This window comes from Cajanus cajan, chromosome 10, assembly GCF_000230855.2.
Source record: "Cajanus cajan strain Asha chromosome 10, NIPB_CcT2T_4, whole genome shotgun sequence".
Classification (NCBI taxonomy): domain Eukaryota; kingdom Viridiplantae; phylum Streptophyta; class Magnoliopsida; order Fabales; family Fabaceae; genus Cajanus; species Cajanus cajan.
Genome location: NC_138526.1, coordinates 16,943,735 through 16,965,032, shown reverse-complemented (window position 1 = coordinate 16,965,032; position 21,298 = coordinate 16,943,735). Strand labels below are relative to the sequence as shown.

Sequence of the window (21,298 nt, the reverse complement as noted above, 5' to 3'; positions counted from 1 at the left end):
CCAAGCAGTTTGTCAGAGTATTTTTCAGGTATAGTTGCTAGAATTTTGTTCTTCTTGTTTTTGCCACCATTGTTGTTCTTCCATTTGGCTAAATATACACCCTCCATAGATCCTTCTTCTCTCATAAGTCTCCTTTGTTCTAATGTTTGTAATGCATGTAACACCTCTGCCAAAGTTATCTTACTAAGATCCTTTTTATTCTCTAAGGCCGCTATTGAAGCTTCATATCTTTCAAGTATAGTTACTAGAATTTTTTTCAATAATTCTAGAATCAAGAAATTGCGTTCCTAGTAATCGTACCTTATTAGCAATGCGAAGCAGTTTGTCAGAGTATTATTTGATTGTCTCGGTCTCCTTCATTGTTTGTATTTCAAATTCTCTCATTAAATTTAATACTTGCATGTTTCGAATCCTTTCTCTCTAGCATATTCTTCCTTTAGATAAGGGACTTTGTTTATATCCCAACAATCCTCCCCTCAAACATGGGACCTAATCTTTCATGCAGCGGAATCTGTGGGTTGTTACCGCATCCAACCTTGCGGCTCATATACCAATGATGAGGTTATTTTATGATATTTGTCTAATGGAATATTTTATAAAAGTTATTTTTATCAGAGGAGCATAATATAATTGTATTCATAAGTCTCTATTTATAAAGAAAATTTGTTATACAAAATCAAATATTGATATTATCCTATTTTAAAAATAAGGAAACAAATCCTAAAATAATCAAAACAGATTAAATATAAATATTTGAAATATAATTTTCCTAAAGATATTTAGGCATATTTCCAACAATATATATATGTGTGTGTGTGTGTATAAAACCCATGGAAGTTGTGTGTTATTTGGAATTTGAAAGTGCATTAGTGAGAAAAAAAACTGCCACATAAGTTGTTTTGTACCCATAACATCAATTGTACAACCAATGTTGTTTTTGTCATTGTGGTCTCTAATCACGTAAAACATCTAGTGTTGGTCAATGTTACATGCACACTTACAACATTGGTTGTCTCATACCTAATGTAGTATATGCAACATATTGTTGTAGAGTTCACTAAAAAAATGATAAAATAAGCATGACTTCCTGAGATGTACTGAACATTGTCCTAAAAGGCTTATCTACTTATGTAAGTCGTAGGATACAAGACGAACCTCTTAGTGATGTTGACTAAGACTCTAGAATTGGAAAGCTCTCAAGGCTCGAAACCCATAACAAGATGAAAGAAGAGAGGCGAGAAAGAGTAGAGAGAAGTTGTGCTTACTTAGAGATGTCTGTGTCTCTTGCACACACGAGGCAAATCAACTAATTTGTAGTGCATCAAGGCTACCTGGCCCATGTTCATGGGCATGAGACTCACCACTATTTCTAACCTCTTTGTATACCTATATTACAAGTTCATATATAAACTATTCTCTAAAGGCAATACTAGCCAATGTGGGACTCCATGTCACTAGTGGAAAATTGATCTTTAAAATCAGTTATTTTAGGGTTACAAAATTGATTGTACTTCTAATTTTATTTCTCGTGATGTTGTATGTGAATACTTTTGAAATAAGGTATTAATCGATTTAAAAAAACAACATGAAATTGATTGTTACAACTAATTTTATATATACACTTTAACCTAGCTTGACCACCCTCCCCACACCCACAACCCCAACAACCCCTAATGTGTATTCTCCAATCAAGATGGTAAGGAATATATATTGAACAAATTATTCACTATAATAGCCAAATCCATGTTCAAGGAATCACCAACATACCCAACTAAAGGAACACTTGACAAATACAATAACTTTTCATAAAGAAACATCCCAAAGTGGATCTAAAGGATTAACACGCAGAAGAAAAAAAATTCACAGTGATTGCATCTACAAGCTTGCATTCAACAAAATGAAGCATCAAGATGTTAATTATGGTGGCATTGGAGAATGTGGTGGAAAATCTCGATGATCACAATTGGAAAGAGTGTTGCATCGCATTCCTAATTGCCTCCAATTAGAGCCTCTACTTCATGAGTCATTCACATTCAAAGATGACCACATAACTCTCGTATGTTTGATATGGACAAAGACACGAGGGGTCGCATCAATAGAGGAACTAGCAAGAGGGGGCAACATAGAGAGCAAGGAAAATGGGCAAGGGTGAGGAGGCTATCAAAATGGCACCATTATCGAATTACTATAAAAAAAAAACTACTAGATTTTCCCTTAGGTTTGTAATATAAAGAACAATCTAGGTCATTCTTCTTAAAAACACAAATCAATATGATCCAAAATTATCAAGTAAGGTTAGAATGAGGATTTTGTGAATTTCGAATGGAAATAAACAATTAAGAATGTAAGCAACAAATTGAATGGAAATTTTAATCAAAGATTGCATCGATTCAAGATTTCAATTCTTATGGTAAAATTTCCATGATTCAAAATATAATCCAAATTTAATCGGCCTAAATCAACATGAACATAATTAAAATATAAATCTATATCTATATCTATTGAATTTCATAAAAACATGAAACATAATCATGGTCTCACAATTTTTGTAAAACTCAAGAATGGTGTATAATTGATTTAGACAATTTAGGTTATTTTAGGTCTAGATCTAAATCTAAATCTAGATCCAAAAATAATCTTCAATCTTTTAAGATCTAATTAAAATGAAATTCATAATCATGAAAACAAAAATTAAATCCAGAATGAAGAAATTATAGATAAAGAGAATTTATAGTATAAATAGACTGGGAACTCAAATTTTACCATAATTCATGAAACTTTGAATCGAATCAAAGGTTTAGCTATGCATCTTCATAGAGTTGTTGCAATCAATTCATGTAAAAATGTGGAGAGAAAATTGAGAGAGAGGGAGAATTTAGAGAAATTTGTAGAGGAAAAAACTTTAAAATTTGAAAAATGAGCATAAAGTGTATATAACAAGTCTGACAACATCTATTATTAGACCAATATAGGAGGTCTAATCAAAATATTTGTAAGGCTTAACCCATTAATCAACTAGTTAACAATGTTAGACTACTAATACAATAACTTCTTAAAGTAATTATCCAAAATGAAATGCAGAGGTGTAACATTGAGATGCATTTTTGGACCCTTAAACATTTGAATTGAGTGAAACTCCCAACAAAGAAGTCGTATAGCTCTGTCTTAGCTTTCCAAGGACACCAAGAACTCTGATTCTGAGTTTGGGAGCTCTAGATATGGTCTACACAAGACAACATGTCAAAGTGGAAAGAATTATGAAAATTAACTAGAATTTAGAATTGAAACCAAAATAGTCCACTAAAACAAATGTCAACCAATTCATCAATTCAAGACACTTTTAAATGTCAAACAAGCCTATGTAATGTACTAAAAATATGTATTAATTAAGCCCTATCAATGATGCATGTACAGAAATATGTGTGTGATAGTGTTATCAAAACACTTCTCAACATTTAAGGAAAAACAAAATATAATAAAACTTTTTATGGCAGGTGTTGATTCACTTGTCATAGAAGTTCTTTCTATGTCTCATTACATTCATCATAGAATGTGTTGGATAGGGTTAACTTTCTATGACAAGTGTAATGACCCCAACCTTTCTATGATAGGTGTAATGACACCCAACATGATAAAAAAAAATTTTGACAAGTGAATCAACACCCGTCATAAAAAGTGTTTTGAAATTTCAAAAAATGCAATTCGGGTTTTTCAACACCAAACCCTTGTTTTTGGTTTAGTTACCTTTCCTTTTTCTGCATTCTCTCCTCCTCACACATTTAGGTAAATAATTTCCCTCCTTTTCATTCTAATATTATATCTATACTTTATTTATTTTTATTTTATAAAAAAATTACCTTTGCCGGTGAAAGAAACCAAATCCAAAAATTACAAAATTCCAAAGAGATTTTCATGGACAACATAAGTCCTTAATATTGTTGTATAAAATTGCGGATGCAGCTATGAGCAATTTGAAACACCGAATAAATGTTAGTAAAATTCCCCTGAGGCGTGTGATGGCACTGACCTTAAGGACTTATCCGCGGGATACGCGCAAGCCCTCCAGGATACAACAGGGTCGTCTCAAGGAATTGAGGAGCAGAACTGGCAATTAGAAAATTTGAGAACTCATAATGAAGGAAGAGAGAAATGAGTTTTGGGTACTAAAAAATCACGTAAAGCATCCGACAATTAAAGAAAATTAATCTGAATAATTAAGGAAAATAAATCCGAATAATTAAAAAAATTAATCCGGTAATTAAAGAAAATTAATTCGAATTTGTAACGGTAAGATTTTAATGATAAAATCAAATTTGAATTTGAAATATAAAAAGCTGTCATTTTCAGATAAGATTTCCTTAATTAATTAAAATTAATTTAATATAATCAAAATAAAAATATTTTCAGATCTCATTTTCGTTTGGAATATCATATATGTACAACAAGGTAGTGGTGTTAAAAAATGAGAAAGGAAAAATGCATCGTGAGAACGTATAAGTGTGCATTGTGAAAAAAATCAAAATATATATATAAATTTAATATAAAAATAAATAAAATAATAAAAAAAAATAGAGCACCCCTTTTTATTATGTGAAATTCACATAAAAAAAATGAAATAATCATTTTCTCTTATAAATTGTTATAACTTAACTTTTTTCGTAAAATTCAAATTATTATATAACCAAGTATGTAGATATCCTAGTAGCACTTAAACCATGTGTGATCCCACCAAGTGCTTGTTAAAGTTCTATCTGAATTGGGCCTATATAATTCAATTAGGGCAGATGATAAACACACCTCCGCTCTCGTATAAACACACCTCCTTTTTAAAAAAAAATATATAAAATATCTAAATTACCCTTAAAAAAAATAAAATTCCTAAACTTACACCTCCCTTCCCCGTACCCCCGTTCCCCGCACCCCTCTTCCCCGCACCCCACACCCCCTTTCCCCGCACCCCCACACCCCACACCCCCTTCCACTTGTGATTTGTGGCAATTATTTTGGCAGTTTCTGGCGGTTAAAAACCGCCACAAATTGCATTACCCGCGTTTAACCGCCGGATCTACGATCCACACAAATATAATGTCAAAAAAAAAGTATTGTTTAGCAACACAGATCAAAAGGAAAAGTGTACTTGCCTCCTCTACAACCAGCACCTCTTGAGCCATATCCAAGTTCTGGAGGAATCTTCAGTGTACGTTTCCCTCCTATGTTAGGAAAAAGCAAAACAATTTTACCTGGGCATGTCATAAAAAATGAATTCCACTGATAAAAAAAGTACCTGCAAGCATGGGGGGAACTCCATCACCTCCTAAAATGCCTTCATCCCAACCTTTAATGACCTATTTGGTTCATGGATAACTTTTAATTCCTGAACATGAGAACTCTATAATATGACTTACTTGTGCTCATTAAATAAACATGGAAATTTACTCTATGGTTTTCATTAACAATTCTTAAGAAGCAATCCCAAATGGGGATCCACCCAAATGGAAATTTACTCTATGGTTTTCATTTACAAAATGTCCACCCCAAATGGTTTTTGGCGATCGTAGATCCGGTGGTTAAACGCGGGTAATGCAATTTGTGGCGGTTTTTAACCGCCAGAAACTGCCAAAATAACCGCCACAAATCACAAGTGGAAGGGGGTGTGGGGTGTCGGGGTGCGGGGAAGGGGGGGTGTGGGGTGCGGGGAACGGGGGTACGGGGAAGGGAGGTGTAAGTTTAGAAAATTTATTTTTTTTTAAGGGTAATTTAGACATTATATATATATTTTTTTAAAAAAGGGGTGTGTTTATACGAGAGTGGAGGTGTGTTTATCATCTGCCTTCAATTAGCCCTATGGCCCACCATTCTTTACCCGCTCCGCCATGTCCAATTAGCCCTATGCACCCGCTTTCATCCACCGCTCACTTTGCTTATGGATGATCCATCCTCAATTATTTGTCAAGAATATACAATTACCTGGATTTATTGTCCATTGTACAAAGCCGGGCTTTTTGACCTGAGTAAATTAAAAAAAATTAAAAATACACGAAATAAATTAAAAAAAAAATTATTTACTGAAATAGGTGATTTTGGACATGTCAGCGTACATGTGGCACTGAAAATGCCAGGGGGGTGGGCGTTTTTCAGAAAAAGCCTCCCCCCAGGCGCCTTCTATTGCTGATGTGGCAGGGGGCAAGCGTTTTGCACAAAGAGCTTCCCCCCAGACGCCTTCTATGCAACGTGGCCCTCTCCAATTGAAAGAGCAAGGGGGCAGGCATTTTTAGAAAGAGCCTCCCCTCTGGGCGCTTTCTATTTGTGGCAAGTTTGAAAAGAAAGAGCCTGTGGGGTAGGCGTTTTCAAGAAACCACCTCCCCCTGTTGCCAACTGGGTACGTGCTTGTTGTTTGCAATGCGCCTCTCCCCTAGGCGCTATCAAATTCAAAGTAGTTAAATGTGGAACGTGTTATTAGGTTGCACAAAATTCATTTCTTCGGTGTGGTCCAGCTGATATTTTATTTGGTGGTCCAGGATAGTGTGCAAGTAAGTAATATATTTAATTTTTTGTAATTTTAAATTTTAATTTTTATAATATATTGTATGTTTGTATCGTTGTTGATTTTGTAAAGTAGAGTGGTGTAATAATTTTAAATTTTTTTAAAATAGGAAGTTCAATACGTAAGTTATAAACGTGGAACGGTCCGTTCTGAAAAAGTACGTAATCAGAATGGGTCGCTCCGATTTTTAAAGAAAGGAGGTTTATGTACAATAAGAACGGGCGTTCTAAAAGCAGAATGGGCCGTTCTAATTATATTGAAGAATTGTTAATTTATGCTGTCGAACAGCCCGTTCTCCTTTTAGAACAGGCCATTCCGGAACAAAAATTAACCTCTGATGAGCTCTCTGAGAACGGGCCGTTCTGAAATCAGAACGGCTCGTTCTGGATTCATAGATAAGACACCTTTGTTGCATGAGAACGACCCGTTCTGAAATTAGAACGGGCCGTTCCAGTGACCCAATTAAATTTTTTTGAAATGAAAAAGTTATATAATTTGATTTTTATAATTGAATATATGTATTTATTGCAGTGTTAAAAATTATGATATTATACTGAATATTTGAAATTTTAAAATTTGAGAAAATATTAATGGAATATTTATTTTGATTTGTATTTTATCAGGAATGTCTCGTAGAGGTATTGATTATGTACCTGATAGTGACGAAGAAGCAGAAATTGTTCCATCAAATGAAGTATGGACAGATGAACAATTTTTGTCGTCAATGAGAAGTGCAATGGCAGCTAGACAGGCTGAAGAAGCTCGAGAACAGGAGCCATTGTCTCCGTTGTCACCCCCTACACCAAAACTTGGGGATGATGACGAAGAGACATCTAGTACACGTTACATTGGCCGTGTTATTCCTGGTCCAGCTGGTTTGGTCCAAGCTACAATGAGGAACAGGGAGTCTGAAAATCCCTTGCCAACACAACAGTGTTTGTCTGATCTTAACGGACCTGTGATGTTGGTGTTCAACTCTAACCCTTGGCGTTATGCTATTCATTATGTGAAATCTAGAGGTTTGTTTAGCATATTAAGTTTCATGTGCGTAAATTTAATGATGCAAATAATCTTAACTTTAATTTTTATTTTTTTAACAATAGGTCTACCTGAAGTGACAATATTGATTAATATCAACCACAATTTAGAAAGAGTCCCAACAGTTGTTGCTTTTGAGGAGTCTATGACCCCAACTGGACAGGGAAATTATACTATTAATTTAAAGGTATGGTTAGTGAATTTGTTATACATTAAAAGAAATTGTTTTGTAATTAATTGTAAATATTTATTCCAGGACCCAACTGCAACGATTGGTGCAAGCTTACATTACAAAGTTAAGAAACACCAACAATATGGGGAAGACATTGTTGTGGGGTGTGTGTTAATTCTGAAACAGGTAAAATTTGTTGTATAAAATTAAATTATATGTTATTTATGTGTTGAATTGAATTTGTTTTTTTTTTCTTCAGGTTGTCGTGTTTGTCCCCAGGCGTTTCCGTGGTCCTTACTTGCTTAATATAACTAAAAATAATGTAAAATGGGTGAGTAGTGTTAGTTAAATATAATTTATTTTGTAAGTAATATTGTTTAACAAATGTATGTTACATTTTTTGCAGGTTATTCCGAAAGATATCTGATTTGATGAGAAAAAATATTTGTAATTTAGTTTTAGGTTTATTGTTAATTCGGATGGTTGTAATGTAAATTTTATTGTGGATTGTAATATTTAAATTTGGATAATATTATTATTAAATATTCGTAAAATTATGCACTTTAGTTATATGTATTTGTTGTTGTTGTTTTTTAATTTTGTAATGAAAAAAAATTGTTAAATTATGCACTTCATATTATTTTATTATTTTAGTTAGGGTCCATCTGCCTATAAATATAAGTGTGTGTGTGTGTGTGTTTTATGTTCAGACATTTTCTCTTCAACTTAAGATAGAAATATTGTAGTAGTGATTTCGAAGAATGGGTTCAGCAATAGTGTTTGCTCTTGTGTTTCAAAATGTTCAGATATTTGAAACTCAGTACGGTCTTGATTATGCCATACAAATGCCATCTAGTGGGAGAGTTATCAAACTTAACGAAGACATGACACTTGTTGATTTGTTGAATGAGGTACATAGGAGGTTGATCAAAGGGGATAGCAAACGCATAAGTCAAGTTCATTATCGTTGTCCAGTTAGATACGAAGATAGAGGAAAGCAATATACTCCATATCCTTTAACCTGTGATGAAGATGTGGCATTCATGTTTCACAAATTTACAGAAGACCCGAATGAATTTCTACTGAATTTGTTTGTTACTTTTGAAGATCTGGAGCCTCAACAATTGCAGATGTGGAACATGGTTAATTCATTTGAAAGACAACTAAACTTCATGTAGGTTACCGTATATGTTAACAATCAATGTTTTCTTGTTTGTATCGTTGTTTATTTTGTAAACAGTCAGTGTTTACTTTGTTAACTTCATGTTATTGTTGTCGTTGTTGTTAAACGATAGTTAAGTGTTTGTTGAATTTTAAAAGTATTGTCTTAATTTGAATGTAGTACTAAAGTGTTGAAGTATGAATAATATTTACGTGTGTGATTAAGAAATGTCATAATATTTTCCTTACAATGAAAAATAACAATTGAAAATGTAAAGCATAAAGTAGGTTAAACTAACGGCCTTGATCGCACCGACAGAATGAATGGTGTAGATCATCTTGAATTTATAACAAACACTGTTCATGGGTCAGAAGTGTTGTCTCCTAGTAGAAGGGGAAACGAAAGGCCTTGATCGCACCGACTGAATGAACGGTGTAGATCATATTGAATTTATAACAAACACTGTTCATGGGTCAGAAGTGTTGTCTCCTAGTAACAGCGAAAACGAACGGCCCTGATCGCACCGACAGAATGAACGGTGTAAATCATCTCGAATTTAAATCGATCACTGTTCATGGGTCAGATGTGTTGTCTCCTAGTAGCAGGTGAAACGAACGACCCTGATCGCACCGACAGAATCAACGGTGTAGATCATCTCGAATTTAAAGCGATCATTGTTCATGGGTCAGATGTGTTGTCTCCTAGTAGCAGGGGAAACGAACGGCCCTGATCGCACCAACAGAATCAACGGTGTAGATCATCTCGAATTTAAATCGAGCATTGTTCATGGGTCAGAAGTGTTGTCTCCTAGTAGCAGGGGAAACGAACGACCCTGATCGCACTGACAAAATCAACGGTGTAGATCATCTCAAATTTAAATCGATCACTGTTCATGGGTCAGATGTGTTGTCTCCTAGTAGCAGGGGAAACGAACGGCCCTGATCGCACCGATAGAATCAATGGTGTAGATCATCTCAAATTTAAATCGATCACTGTTCATGGGTCAGATGTGTTGTCTCCTAGTAGCAGGGGAAACGAACGGCCCTGATCGCACCGACAGAATCAACAGTGTAGATAATGTATTTTGTAGACAGATGCACTGTTCGTGGGTCTATAAATATACGAATTCCATTGAAAATATTTCACCATCCAACTTATTTGGCTTTTGTTTGTTTTGTTATGTGATTTGTTGCATAGCTGCTGTGTTTGTTATTTAGTATCTGTCAAATTTTGTTTAAATCATGTCTTTCATTTGTGTAGTGTATTACAATGGTACAATTAACCAAACTGCTGAGGGTTGTTCATTCGTGGGTAGTCATAAAACAATACGTATTAGTCGTGGTATTGATGTTGAATATTTAAAGAATAAAATTCATGCAAAGTTACATCTTAATGCTAATCAAATTATCTCCAACATACAATGTAGATATTTACGTTCTCTTGATCCTGTATCATATGAAAATGTTGATGTATGTGATGATGAAGATCTTGAGTGTATGTTTGATAGCTTTGAGAGACAATATAAAATGAATATGATTGAATTGTATGTTCATGTAGATGTGGTTGTGCCATCTTCAATTCATGTTAATGAAACTCAGGCAACCACTAGTCATCATGAATTTGAACAAACAACATCTTATCCGACAACTAACATCCCTAATTTTCAACCCAGAAATGTTTCAATCTCACCACCAATAAATCATCCTGACTCAAACATTGATTTTGAGACAAACTTGAGTGACGATGATATCAATCTGGGACAAGGTGATGAAGCTGACGATTTGAATTCATCTGATATAGAGGATGAAGAAGATGTCAATGCAAACAACAATGTGAGGGTGCAATCACCATATGAAGTTGAACCTCCCCAGCCAACTGAATCAGGTTTATTTCAAGTTCTATTATTTTGATAAATAATATGGGTACTTACTTAACATTTTTTTTCCATGTAGGACCTTCAAATAATCCATTTTGGACAGAAACTCCACATTACAGTTATATTGACTGGACTCATCCAGATCAAGAGAGTTGGTATCTTGGTTTAGATGTCCCTAATTCTTGGAGAGTTGGCGACGAGCTGTATATTAGGCTTCGTTTTCACACAAAAAATGATGTACAAATGGCTGTTAAACATTATTCTATGAATGCACATCAAACTTTTTTTGTTGTTAAGTCTGGCCAAAGGGTTTTCTCTGTCAAATGCCCTAACAGCAATGAAGGTTGTCCTTGGAAACTAAGGGTAATTATGTCTAGTAAATTGAACAACAAATGGGTCATCAAGAAATGGGGCGGGACACAGACATGTATTAACCCCATGCTATCTCAAGATCACAACAAATTGGACTCTGAGTTCATATGTTGTTGTATATTAGGTAAGTGCATATTTAACTTTGCAGTTAAAACTTATCATATCACTTTTTCTAACATGGTTAGCATTTATTTGTAGGCATGGTTAGGGAAGATGCTTCCATTTCGATTTCTCTAATTCAAGAACGAATTAGTGGACAATTCAACTATAAGGTGTCATATCGGAAGGCATGGAAAGCCAAACAAAAGGCAATTGAGAGGGTTTATGGTGACTGGAGTCACTCATATGATCTTCTACCAAGGTGGTTGGACAGGATGGTTGAATGTTGTCCTGGGTCTGTGTATAAACTTGAAACCACTGAGTACGTGTCAAATAATATAGTGGATCCAAATTTCCGTCAATTTCGTCGAGTCTTTTGGACATTTAAACCAGCATGTGATGCCTTCAACTACACTAAACCCATTATACAAATAGATGGGACATTTTTGTATGGAAAGTACCGAGGCACACTACTAATCGCTTCGACACAAGATGGAAATGCTCACGTGTTACCACTTGCATTTGCAATAGTAGAAGGAGAAACACTAAGCGATTGGTCATGGTTTTTGTCTAACATTCGTCGGTATGTTACGAGAAAACAAGGTATTTGTTTAATAAGTGATCGACACCAAAGCATCAAGTCAATAGTGGCAAATGCCCAAGGGTGGCAACCACCTCAAGCATATCATGTATATTGCATTTGACACATCGCTAGCAACTTCAGCCACCGATTCAAGAATACTAAACTTAAAGAAGAATTGATTAACATAGGTACTAAAGGATTTATTGTTTTTTATATGGTGTACTATTTAGTTTAATTTTATAAATATTAATACATAAACTTCATATATGGCAGGGTACACAACCAACAACCATAGATTTGAAAGAAGGTTGGAAAGGTTCCGTGAGGTGAGCCCTGAAATTTGTCGTTGGATTGATGGCATTTCCCTTGAAAAATGGGCAATCGCACACGACGAAGAAGGACGTCGATATGGACAATGACAACAAATTTGTCTGAGGTAGTGAACAAAGTCCTTAAGGGTGCACGAAACTTGCCTATAACTGCACTAGTTAAATGCACGTATGCTAGGTTGGTGGAGTATTTTATTCAAAGGTTAGGTTAGGCAAACACTGACCTTGCTCTGGGTAAACGTTACTGTCAGAAGTTAAAGGATGCTATGGAAACAAATCAATAACAAGCAACCTTTCATTTCGTTCGCAGGTATGATTATGAGTGTACAAGATTTGAAGTTGAAGAAATCTTCAATGCAGTAACACAACGAGGTGGAAAGGTTTTCAATGTTTTTTTAACTGAAAAAAATGTGAGTGTGGTGCTTTTCAGGCATATAGATATCCATGTTCACATGCAATAGCAGCTTGTGCACACGTTCATATAGATCCATTAATTTTTTTTGATGCCGCATATACTAACGAATACATCAAAGCGGCATATTCAGGTCAATGGTTCCCACTTGGAAGTGAAGAAAATATTGAACCTAATAATGGACCTCGTATACTCCCAGATGAGACAATGATACGTGCAAAGGGACGCCCAAAATCCACCCGCATTAGAAATGAAATGGATTGGACTGAATCCTAAAGGAGGCAACGATGTGGACATTGTAGGTGTGAAGGGCATAATAGAACCAATTGCCCTGTGTTGGCTGAAGATATTATCAATAACGCATGAAAAGTTTGTATTTTGCTGTGTATTTAAAGAATAAAATTCCTCCAAAGTTAAATCATATGTCAATTCTAGTTCAATTAAACTGTTCTGTTATACAATAAAATAATGACAACAACGTTTACAGTAACTATTAAAAAAATACAAATTACTTCTTCAACGTATTATCGTATTTCTGGAGCGTGTAACCAGCATGGTCCGGTGGCATATCAACTATAAATAAAAGTTAATATTAGTAAACATTTAGGTAAAAAAATAAATATAGAACGATGAATTACGTTTAAGTACTAACAACTTATTATTCAAATTACCTATTCATTTCTCCGTATGTGCTGCTCATGGGGACTTAGTATACATTGTCGTTGTCTATGGCGAGCACCACGATCTAGGTTCCTTCGAACTACCATCACCATCTCCCTCAGGGCTTCCAGCTTCCACTGCTAATGTTGTATTCAGATCATGCCCTAAACCTGGATGTTGGGAAGACGTAGCCCCACCAAAATATCCTCCTATCATAACTGAGGGCTGTCTAAATCGATAATCTCGATAATCCATCATAGGTGCTGATGGAGAGATCATGTCTGGAACATATGGAGTAGGTGTAAACTGGAACATACTACCACCCGACATACTCGGGACATGACCCATCGACTCCGATGCTGGGAAATTACTTGCACCAGACACTCTTGCTGTGTCAAACCCAAAAGATGTGTCTTGTGCAGTACCATACACATATTGTGTCACATCTGCATCCGGGGTCAATGTAGTCGGATAATATGTCCCAGTTGGTGGCTCAATCGGAGGAACTGGCATATGTAAACCCTGGTGATCAACTCGCCTTCATCGACGACTTAGCCCCTTTCCTTCTCGTTGACCCGCCCCAATGTGCTCCACCTGAACTGCGTCTGGTTGTGGTAATGTTGTAGCTGGAGCCGGTGTAAAAGGGAAACTAACCCTGCTCACCTCGTCTCGCAACTGCAAGCAGTGACCGATCCTCTCATGCATCATGGTAAAATCGAAGGAATCCCTATATTCTTCACTGGTGCCATGATACATGTGTTCCAGAACATCGGTCTACAAATAACATAATAAATATCATCAAAATACTAAATTTGTAAATATGTCACAAGTAATTATTAAAATACATGCGTAGATTTGTACTCACCACATATCCTTCCTTTGCACTAGAAGGAGAAATCCATCGCCTTGTATGTTTCCTATACCACACCATGTATTCTGAGCTATTGCTCAAGTGTGGTGTATCACACGCAGGTTGTGTCCATACACGATGATGTCGTGACTGCCACTCCTGCACAAATTGAACGTGCATGCGTGACCAGTCCGTGTTATCCTTGCCTCTCAACGAAAGATCATGCAATTTCTCCGGATGAATAGGAGGCGCAGGAATGTGTTGGACCATCCCAAATTGTCGCATGACACGATCTGCGTAATGATACTCGACGATGTAGAAATTAATCAATGGGACAGTTGACCTCCATACTTGTGAGTCCTCAAAACAGTAAGGAGGTAATGTAAGGAGTAACTCCAAGTATGGTTGCCATACAAACTGCAAAACAACAAAACAATTAAGTACTTAGCAATTATCATTTATAATCATAATTTTTTAATCTAAATCTTCAATATAATATTATAAATTAAAACTTACATCCTCTCTTTTTAAACGGTCAAAATACTCTCTATACTTCACAATTTTTTCTTTTGTTTCCTCTCTAGGTTTATGCAAGGCATAATTCCACCTGTTATAAAAACAAAAAAACCATTAATTCTTCAATTTACAAATTAATTCTATATATATTTATTCTTAAATCGATCACAAGTAATATAGTTACTAACCTTGCCCCTAGAGGAACATGAAATGTAGATAAAGGTGGATGAGGTGGTGCAATAAATGGAAACCAATACCATGCCCATAATTTGCAGTAAAATACCTGAACCACCAATTTCCTTGTGATCATAATTCGTGGCCACGCACAACTCCCTGTACATATTCGCCAGGACGCATGACCCCCAACTCATTTGACCACAAACATCCAGGTCTTTGAGGAAACTCAGGTATCTGAGGGATACAAGCGAGCTAGAGTGATCAGTTAATAAATATCCCCTGATTATGCGTAAAATGAACGCTCTAGTATAGCGTTCCAACTGTTCCTGGCTATGTATATGCTCAGAAACATTAGAAAAGTGTCGGTCAATCCAGCTCATCCTCAATCAACCGCCAGCAAGCATTGACTCAGGGGGTGTCATGCCAAGAAGGCACTGCACAAGAGCTCCCCAATCCATAGTTGCCTATCCAGTAATGGGTGCCCTGGAGATCTTCAACCCAAGTAACATTGCAACATCCTCCAACGTGATAGTACACTCGTCGAAGGACATGTGAAACGTGTGGGTCTCTGGTCTCCATCGCTCAACTAACGAAGAAATTAAATGATTGTCCACAGGAAAGTAACTAATCTGCGCCATCCCCATAAAACCAGCCCTCTATAGAAGATCCTGAATAGTAGCTGGAATCTCACCACCACGCAACTCTGATTGTTTTGCACTCCTAACCTTCAAAAGCCTATCTTCAGCTCCATTCCATATATGCTCAGATATATGGAATGGTTGAAGCCTTAATAATGAATCATCGATAGGTCCTGCATGAATCATCTGTGTAGACATCCTGATATAATTAAACAAACAAACAAATTAAATATTAAACTCAAACAACTAATTAATTATAAATTTTATAAACGCCTAAATACCTAATTTAATCCCTCATAATGATTCAAAATTTTCAACTGAAATCCTTCATGACTGCAATCAGAACGGCCCGTTCTGAACGGGCCGTTCTCATTGCACAAAACGTGTCTAAAATTGGGTTCTGGAACGGGCCGTTCCGAAAGCAAAATGGGTCGTTCTGATCCCTTCCATTTTTCACTAAATCAAACAACCAGAATGGCCCCACAATGGCCCGTTCTAGATCCAAAATAACAACCAATTTGTTCAATCGGAACGACCCGTTCTGTTTTCAGAACGGGTCGTTCCACACCCAGAAACCATTAATGAATCATCCCTAAACATTTTCTATTTTAATATTTATTTCTAATTTTAAAATAAATAAAGTAAAAAACATACCTGATAACAACGTGAAAAAAAAATTTTGTGGGCGGATCAAATTTTTCAAAATCAACTGGTAGAACCGTTTTCTCAGAGCGTCGGGACTTCAAGCGTTTTCTCAATCAAAAATGTTTCTGCCCCTTTACTCTCTCGGATAGCACTTAAACACAAAATGGGGGGAGGTCTGCCACGTGTCAAATGGAGAACAGATGGCGCCTCCCCCCCATGCTCTTTCAGTTGAACACTGCCATGTGTGTAGAAGGCGCCCAAGGGGGAGGCGCTTTCAGTTAAAACCTGCCACATCAACAAAACGCCTAGGGGGAGGCACTTTTAGTACAAAAATGCCACATCAGCAAAATGCCTAGGGGGAGGCTCTTTGTGCAAAACGTTTGCCCCCCTGCCACATCAGCAATAGAAGGCGCCTGGGGGGGAGGCTTTTTCTGAAAAACGCCCACCCCCCTGGCGTTTTCAGTACCACGTGTCTGCTGACTTATCCAAAATCACCTATTTCAGTAAATAGTTTTTTTTTTTATTTCATGTATTTTTAATTATTTTTTTTAATTTACTCAGGTCAAAAAGCCTACAAAGCTGTATTTAAAGTTTTTGTCCATTGATAACCAATTCCATGTCGACACCTTTATATCCTACAATATTTGTCAATACTGAAAATTTTTTCCTTTAAAGACACAATTGTTCCTAGTTTGCCAAATATTCCATATTATTGCACACCAAATGACAACCCACTTTCTAGTTACCTCTTTGGACGGACTTGTAAATGGCACCTAGAGAAAATGTTGCAATGTGTTAGATGGTAATACAACTAAAAAATAACTCCAATCGTAACACTCTTTCCATAAAGTGTCTATAACCCTACAAGAGAAGAAAATATGAGAAAGTGGTTCTGTTTTCTCATTGCAGAATTTGCATGTACTGTCAGCTCCCTGTGCATGTATATGGATTTGCCTTCTTAATTTGTAAATTTTCCCATGTTGCCACCCCATTCCACCAAAGTCTCCATATAAATACTGCAACTTTTGGGGGATAGTCAGTCTCCATATCCTTTGCATCATCATGTTAATTTGTGTAGGAACGTGTATGAATATTAATAAAGAAAGAGAAAAGTGAGAGATTTGTAATTCATGGAGGATCAAAATGCAAACCCTTTCCCATGAGTGTAGACCCCTAAAATTGTCCGGGTCGGAAATAAGACTCGAAGACTCTCAAAGATCAATGGAAAGTCAGCCAGAAGGACTCCCAGAAGACCATAGGATGACTATCTGTAGGTTTAGAGGTCTTAGAGTAGCTAAAAATAAGAAAGTGAGAGGAGTGGAGCTCAATACGGCCTCTTTGGAGCTCAGTACGGCCCGTATTGCATTTTTGAACTGCAATACGGCCGTACTGAAACCAATACGGCCGTATTGATATTTTTGAACCTCAATACGGCCGTATTGAATTCAATACGGCCGTATTGAAGTTCAAAACTTCAATACGGGCCGTATTGACACCAGGGGCCGTACTGCGCCTCACCCCTATAAATAAGACGTCATTTGGACGTCATTAGACACTTTTTCACACTTCTTGGACTCTCTTCTTGAGTATTCTGGGGTTTTTGAGCAGTGTTCTGCCCTAGAATTCTCTCCGAGAGCCGATCCGACGAAGTTCTTGAGTTCTGAGCATTTAGCTTGAGAATTCGAACTAGTCGAAGGGAAATCTTTTTGATTTCCATAGTAAAGATTAATTTTTAGGGAAGGAGCGAGCGAGCGTGTAGTGGGAGGGAGCGCCAAAAAGCCTCCTAACATTTGAATATATAAAAGCACGCTTCAAAGGTTTCTTCTTCAAAATCCTTGCTTTTACTGCTTTCTGATTGTTGCATCGCATGTTTAATTTATTCATCATGTAGATATCTTATTCATAGCCGTTTCTAATAAATAGGGGTAATTTAGTAATTTTACACTGTTATTTATAAAATAATCCGTCATAGGGAACCCTAATGGGGCGTTGTGGGGTGCTAACACCTTCCCCGCACGTAACCGACTCCCTTACCCAACTCTGGTTGTAATGGCCAAGGTTGATTTATAAAAATCAATTGCCTTAAATCTTTTTCCAATGTTTTGAGTAAAACATTGGTGGCGACTCCAAGAACCCTACCTTTTGCGAAAACCACTAATCCATGGAGGGTCCCGCTTGGGGTTAACATGGATTGGTGAACCATTTTAATAAAATTGTTAGTTCGACAAGATCTCAGTTTGAGAATAAGTCGTTCTAACAATCCATCATTTTTCAAAACTTTAAAAGGAGTCCGACCATCGTCGCGAATGCCAAGGTCCGTTTCGGCGGGTGGCGACAATGAGAATAGTGTTAAATGAGGATGTTATGAATGAAAAAACTAGTGAATGTGTTGTGCGTGTCAAAGAAAAAGGTGAGTGGAGTGCGATGTTGAGTGATGAATTTGAATGTGTGGTGTATTAGACCACAATTCTACAATTAGCAAAATTAGTTAAGTTAATTATTTTGTTTGTGTTGTTTTTTTTCCTTCAGTTTTGCTGGCTGCCCTTATATATATACATATCCAGCCTATCTTTTCTTTATGTTTTTTTGTACAAACAGAACAAACATTTAATCAATAAGAAATTTTCCTTTCTTTACCACTTTATGGTATCATGAGCCTCTCAATGTGAGAGCTCTGCCACTGCTTCCATAAGCGGATCCTGCTATCCACAACTATGGCTGAAAAAGAAACCATCAGCAGCAAAGGAAAAGATGAAGATCCCCAAAACCCTACAAGCCCTTATTATCTCCACCCGGGAGAAAACCCAGGCGTTGTTCTTGCTAGCCCAATTCTTGATGAGTCAAATTACCATTCTTGGAGCAGAAGCATGATGAGGGCTCAGCTGCCAAAAAACAAATTCAAATTTGTTGACGGGTCCATTCAAGAACCACAAAAATCTGATCAACTCCATGATGCTTGGGTAAGATGCAATACCATGATTCTTTCTTGGATAACAAAATCTGTTTCTGAAAAAATAGCACAAAGTGTCATCTACATCAACAATGCTCAAAGGCTTTGGGAGGATTTGAAGGAAATATTTTCAAAAGGGGATTACTTTAGGTTTTCAGACTTACTATAAGAAATTCATTCCATCAAGCAAGCAGACCGCACTATATCAGGCTATTTTACTGAGCTAAAGATCCTATGGGAAGAATTAGAGTCATTAAGGCCAACGCCAACTTGTACCTGTGATGTTAGATGCTCATGTGACCTTTCCACCAAAGTAAAAGACTACAAGGACACCGAATATGTCATATGCTTCCTCAAGGGTCTTAATGATCAATACAACACTGTCAAGAGTCAAATTCTTATTATGTATCCTTTGCCTATGATCAACAAAGTTTTTTTTCTCTAGTATTGCAGCAAGAAAGACAACAAAACACACCCAATCTTGGAGACTCAAGAATCTTTAGCCTCAACACACAATCTGGGGGGAGATCTCCTTTTAATGGTAGAGGAGGAAGCTCAAGAGGAAGAGGAAGAACAGGTGGTCGAGGACCTTTCACTAATGCAGGGAAGGTCTGCACCTTTCACTACAAGAAATTTTGAAATTACAGACGACCAAAATTCATGGGTAATCCAAAAAATCCGTGGTTAACACTTCATTTTCGACGGATTACATACGGACAATAATCTGTCAAAAAATTGCTCGTCTGAAACATTTACCAATGGATTATAATTCGTGGGTAACTTTTCGACAGAATTACCCACGGATAATCCGTGGGTAATGACCATCTCTCATATATGACCTTTCAACAGCTCCACTCCATGACACTTCACGCAACTCCTCGTTGGTCAGAACCCTTCACCAATCGAAGCTCTCCATGGGTAACCCTTTTTGAGATATTCGTATGCTTTTGGGATCAAAGATTGACCCCACAAACCCCATGAATTAACACAAGACTTTTCAGCATGCCTTGTTGTCACTTGCAAATTTTTCTGGAAAATTTTCCAGAAGGTCACCCATCCCTAAATTACCCCATGTAAAGCACGCTTAACTGTGAAGTTCTTAAGGAATAAGCTACCAAAGAGTAGATGCATCTCATTGGTATAAATAGTACAAATTAATTCCTTTAAGTCATCTTCAACTATATAATCTCATACTTGTACAATCTTTGGATCCCTCTCATTCCAATATATTTCACAAATTACAATATAATATAATACTATAATTTTTTATCTAAATTAAAAAATATTAATATTTTAGTTTGTGTATTTCACAAGTGACATTTTTATTTATTATATTAAAATTTATACTGAATTATATATAAAAATAAATATTATAGTTAAATCAATAAATCATATTTAAAATTTGTATAAATATATATTAAATGAAAAATAGTAACTAATCAAAGAATAATTAACTTTTATATATAAAACACAAATGTCTTTCTTGTATCATAGTGTTTTTAGAGACTTTTCTTTAACTATAAGAATTTTATATATTTTTAAATTTTTTTTATCTAATTTAGTTTTTATTTATCATTATTACTTATAAATTAATTTTATTATTTTTAACATAAATTATTAATAAAAAATAATTACCCACGGACACATCCGTGGGTAATTATCTAATTTAATTTTTATTTATCATAATTACTTATAAATTAATTTTATTATTTTTAAAACAAATTATTAATAAAAAGTAATTACCCACGGATTTATCCGTCGGTAATTACTCACGGGGTAATTATCTAATTTAATTTTTATTTATTATAATTACTTATGAATTAATTTTGTTATTTTTAAAATAAATTATTAATAAAAAAATAATTACTCACGGATACATCGTCGATAATAACGTCAGTAATTTTGTGGGTATTGTTGATATTATTTTTAAAAAATTATTTTAAAATTGTATTAAATATTAATCTTGTTTTATTAAAAATAATATAATGTAAAATTGGTAAAATTATTATAATGTCAATAAATTATCTTTTAATTTTAGACTATCATGCATCAATATATCATTTCACTAATTATGTATTTCTCAATATAAATAAAATTAACTATATACTATTAAAATATATTGATAGTAAATTATTATTTTATACTATCATTTAATTATAAATTATATATATATAATAGTTGGTTTGGTAAATTAATTAGCATGAGAAAATTAGTTAAGTATTTAAGAATTTAATTTGTCAATCTTTTATCATTAAATTTGTTCTTACCGGAATTT

At 35.5% G+C, this 21,298-nt stretch overlaps 1 protein-coding gene across 1 annotated transcript; it reads right to left on the bottom strand.

Annotated features, from left to right (window-relative positions):
• Positions 1-13,787: 13,787 nt before the first annotated feature.
• Positions 13,788-15,428, bottom strand: LOC145952339 (serine/threonine-protein phosphatase 7 long form homolog). Its single transcript, XM_083064685.1, has 6 exons — positions 15,298-15,428; positions 14,897-15,024; positions 14,802-14,808; positions 14,614-14,704; positions 14,113-14,514; positions 13,788-14,021 (listed from the first exon to the last, which is right to left on the bottom strand). The coding sequence occupies exons 1-6, from the start codon at positions 15,426-15,428 to the stop codon at positions 13,788-13,790; spliced, it is 993 nt and encodes a 330-aa protein (XP_082920811.1).
• Between the last annotated feature and the right edge of the window lie 5,870 nt (positions 15,429-21,298).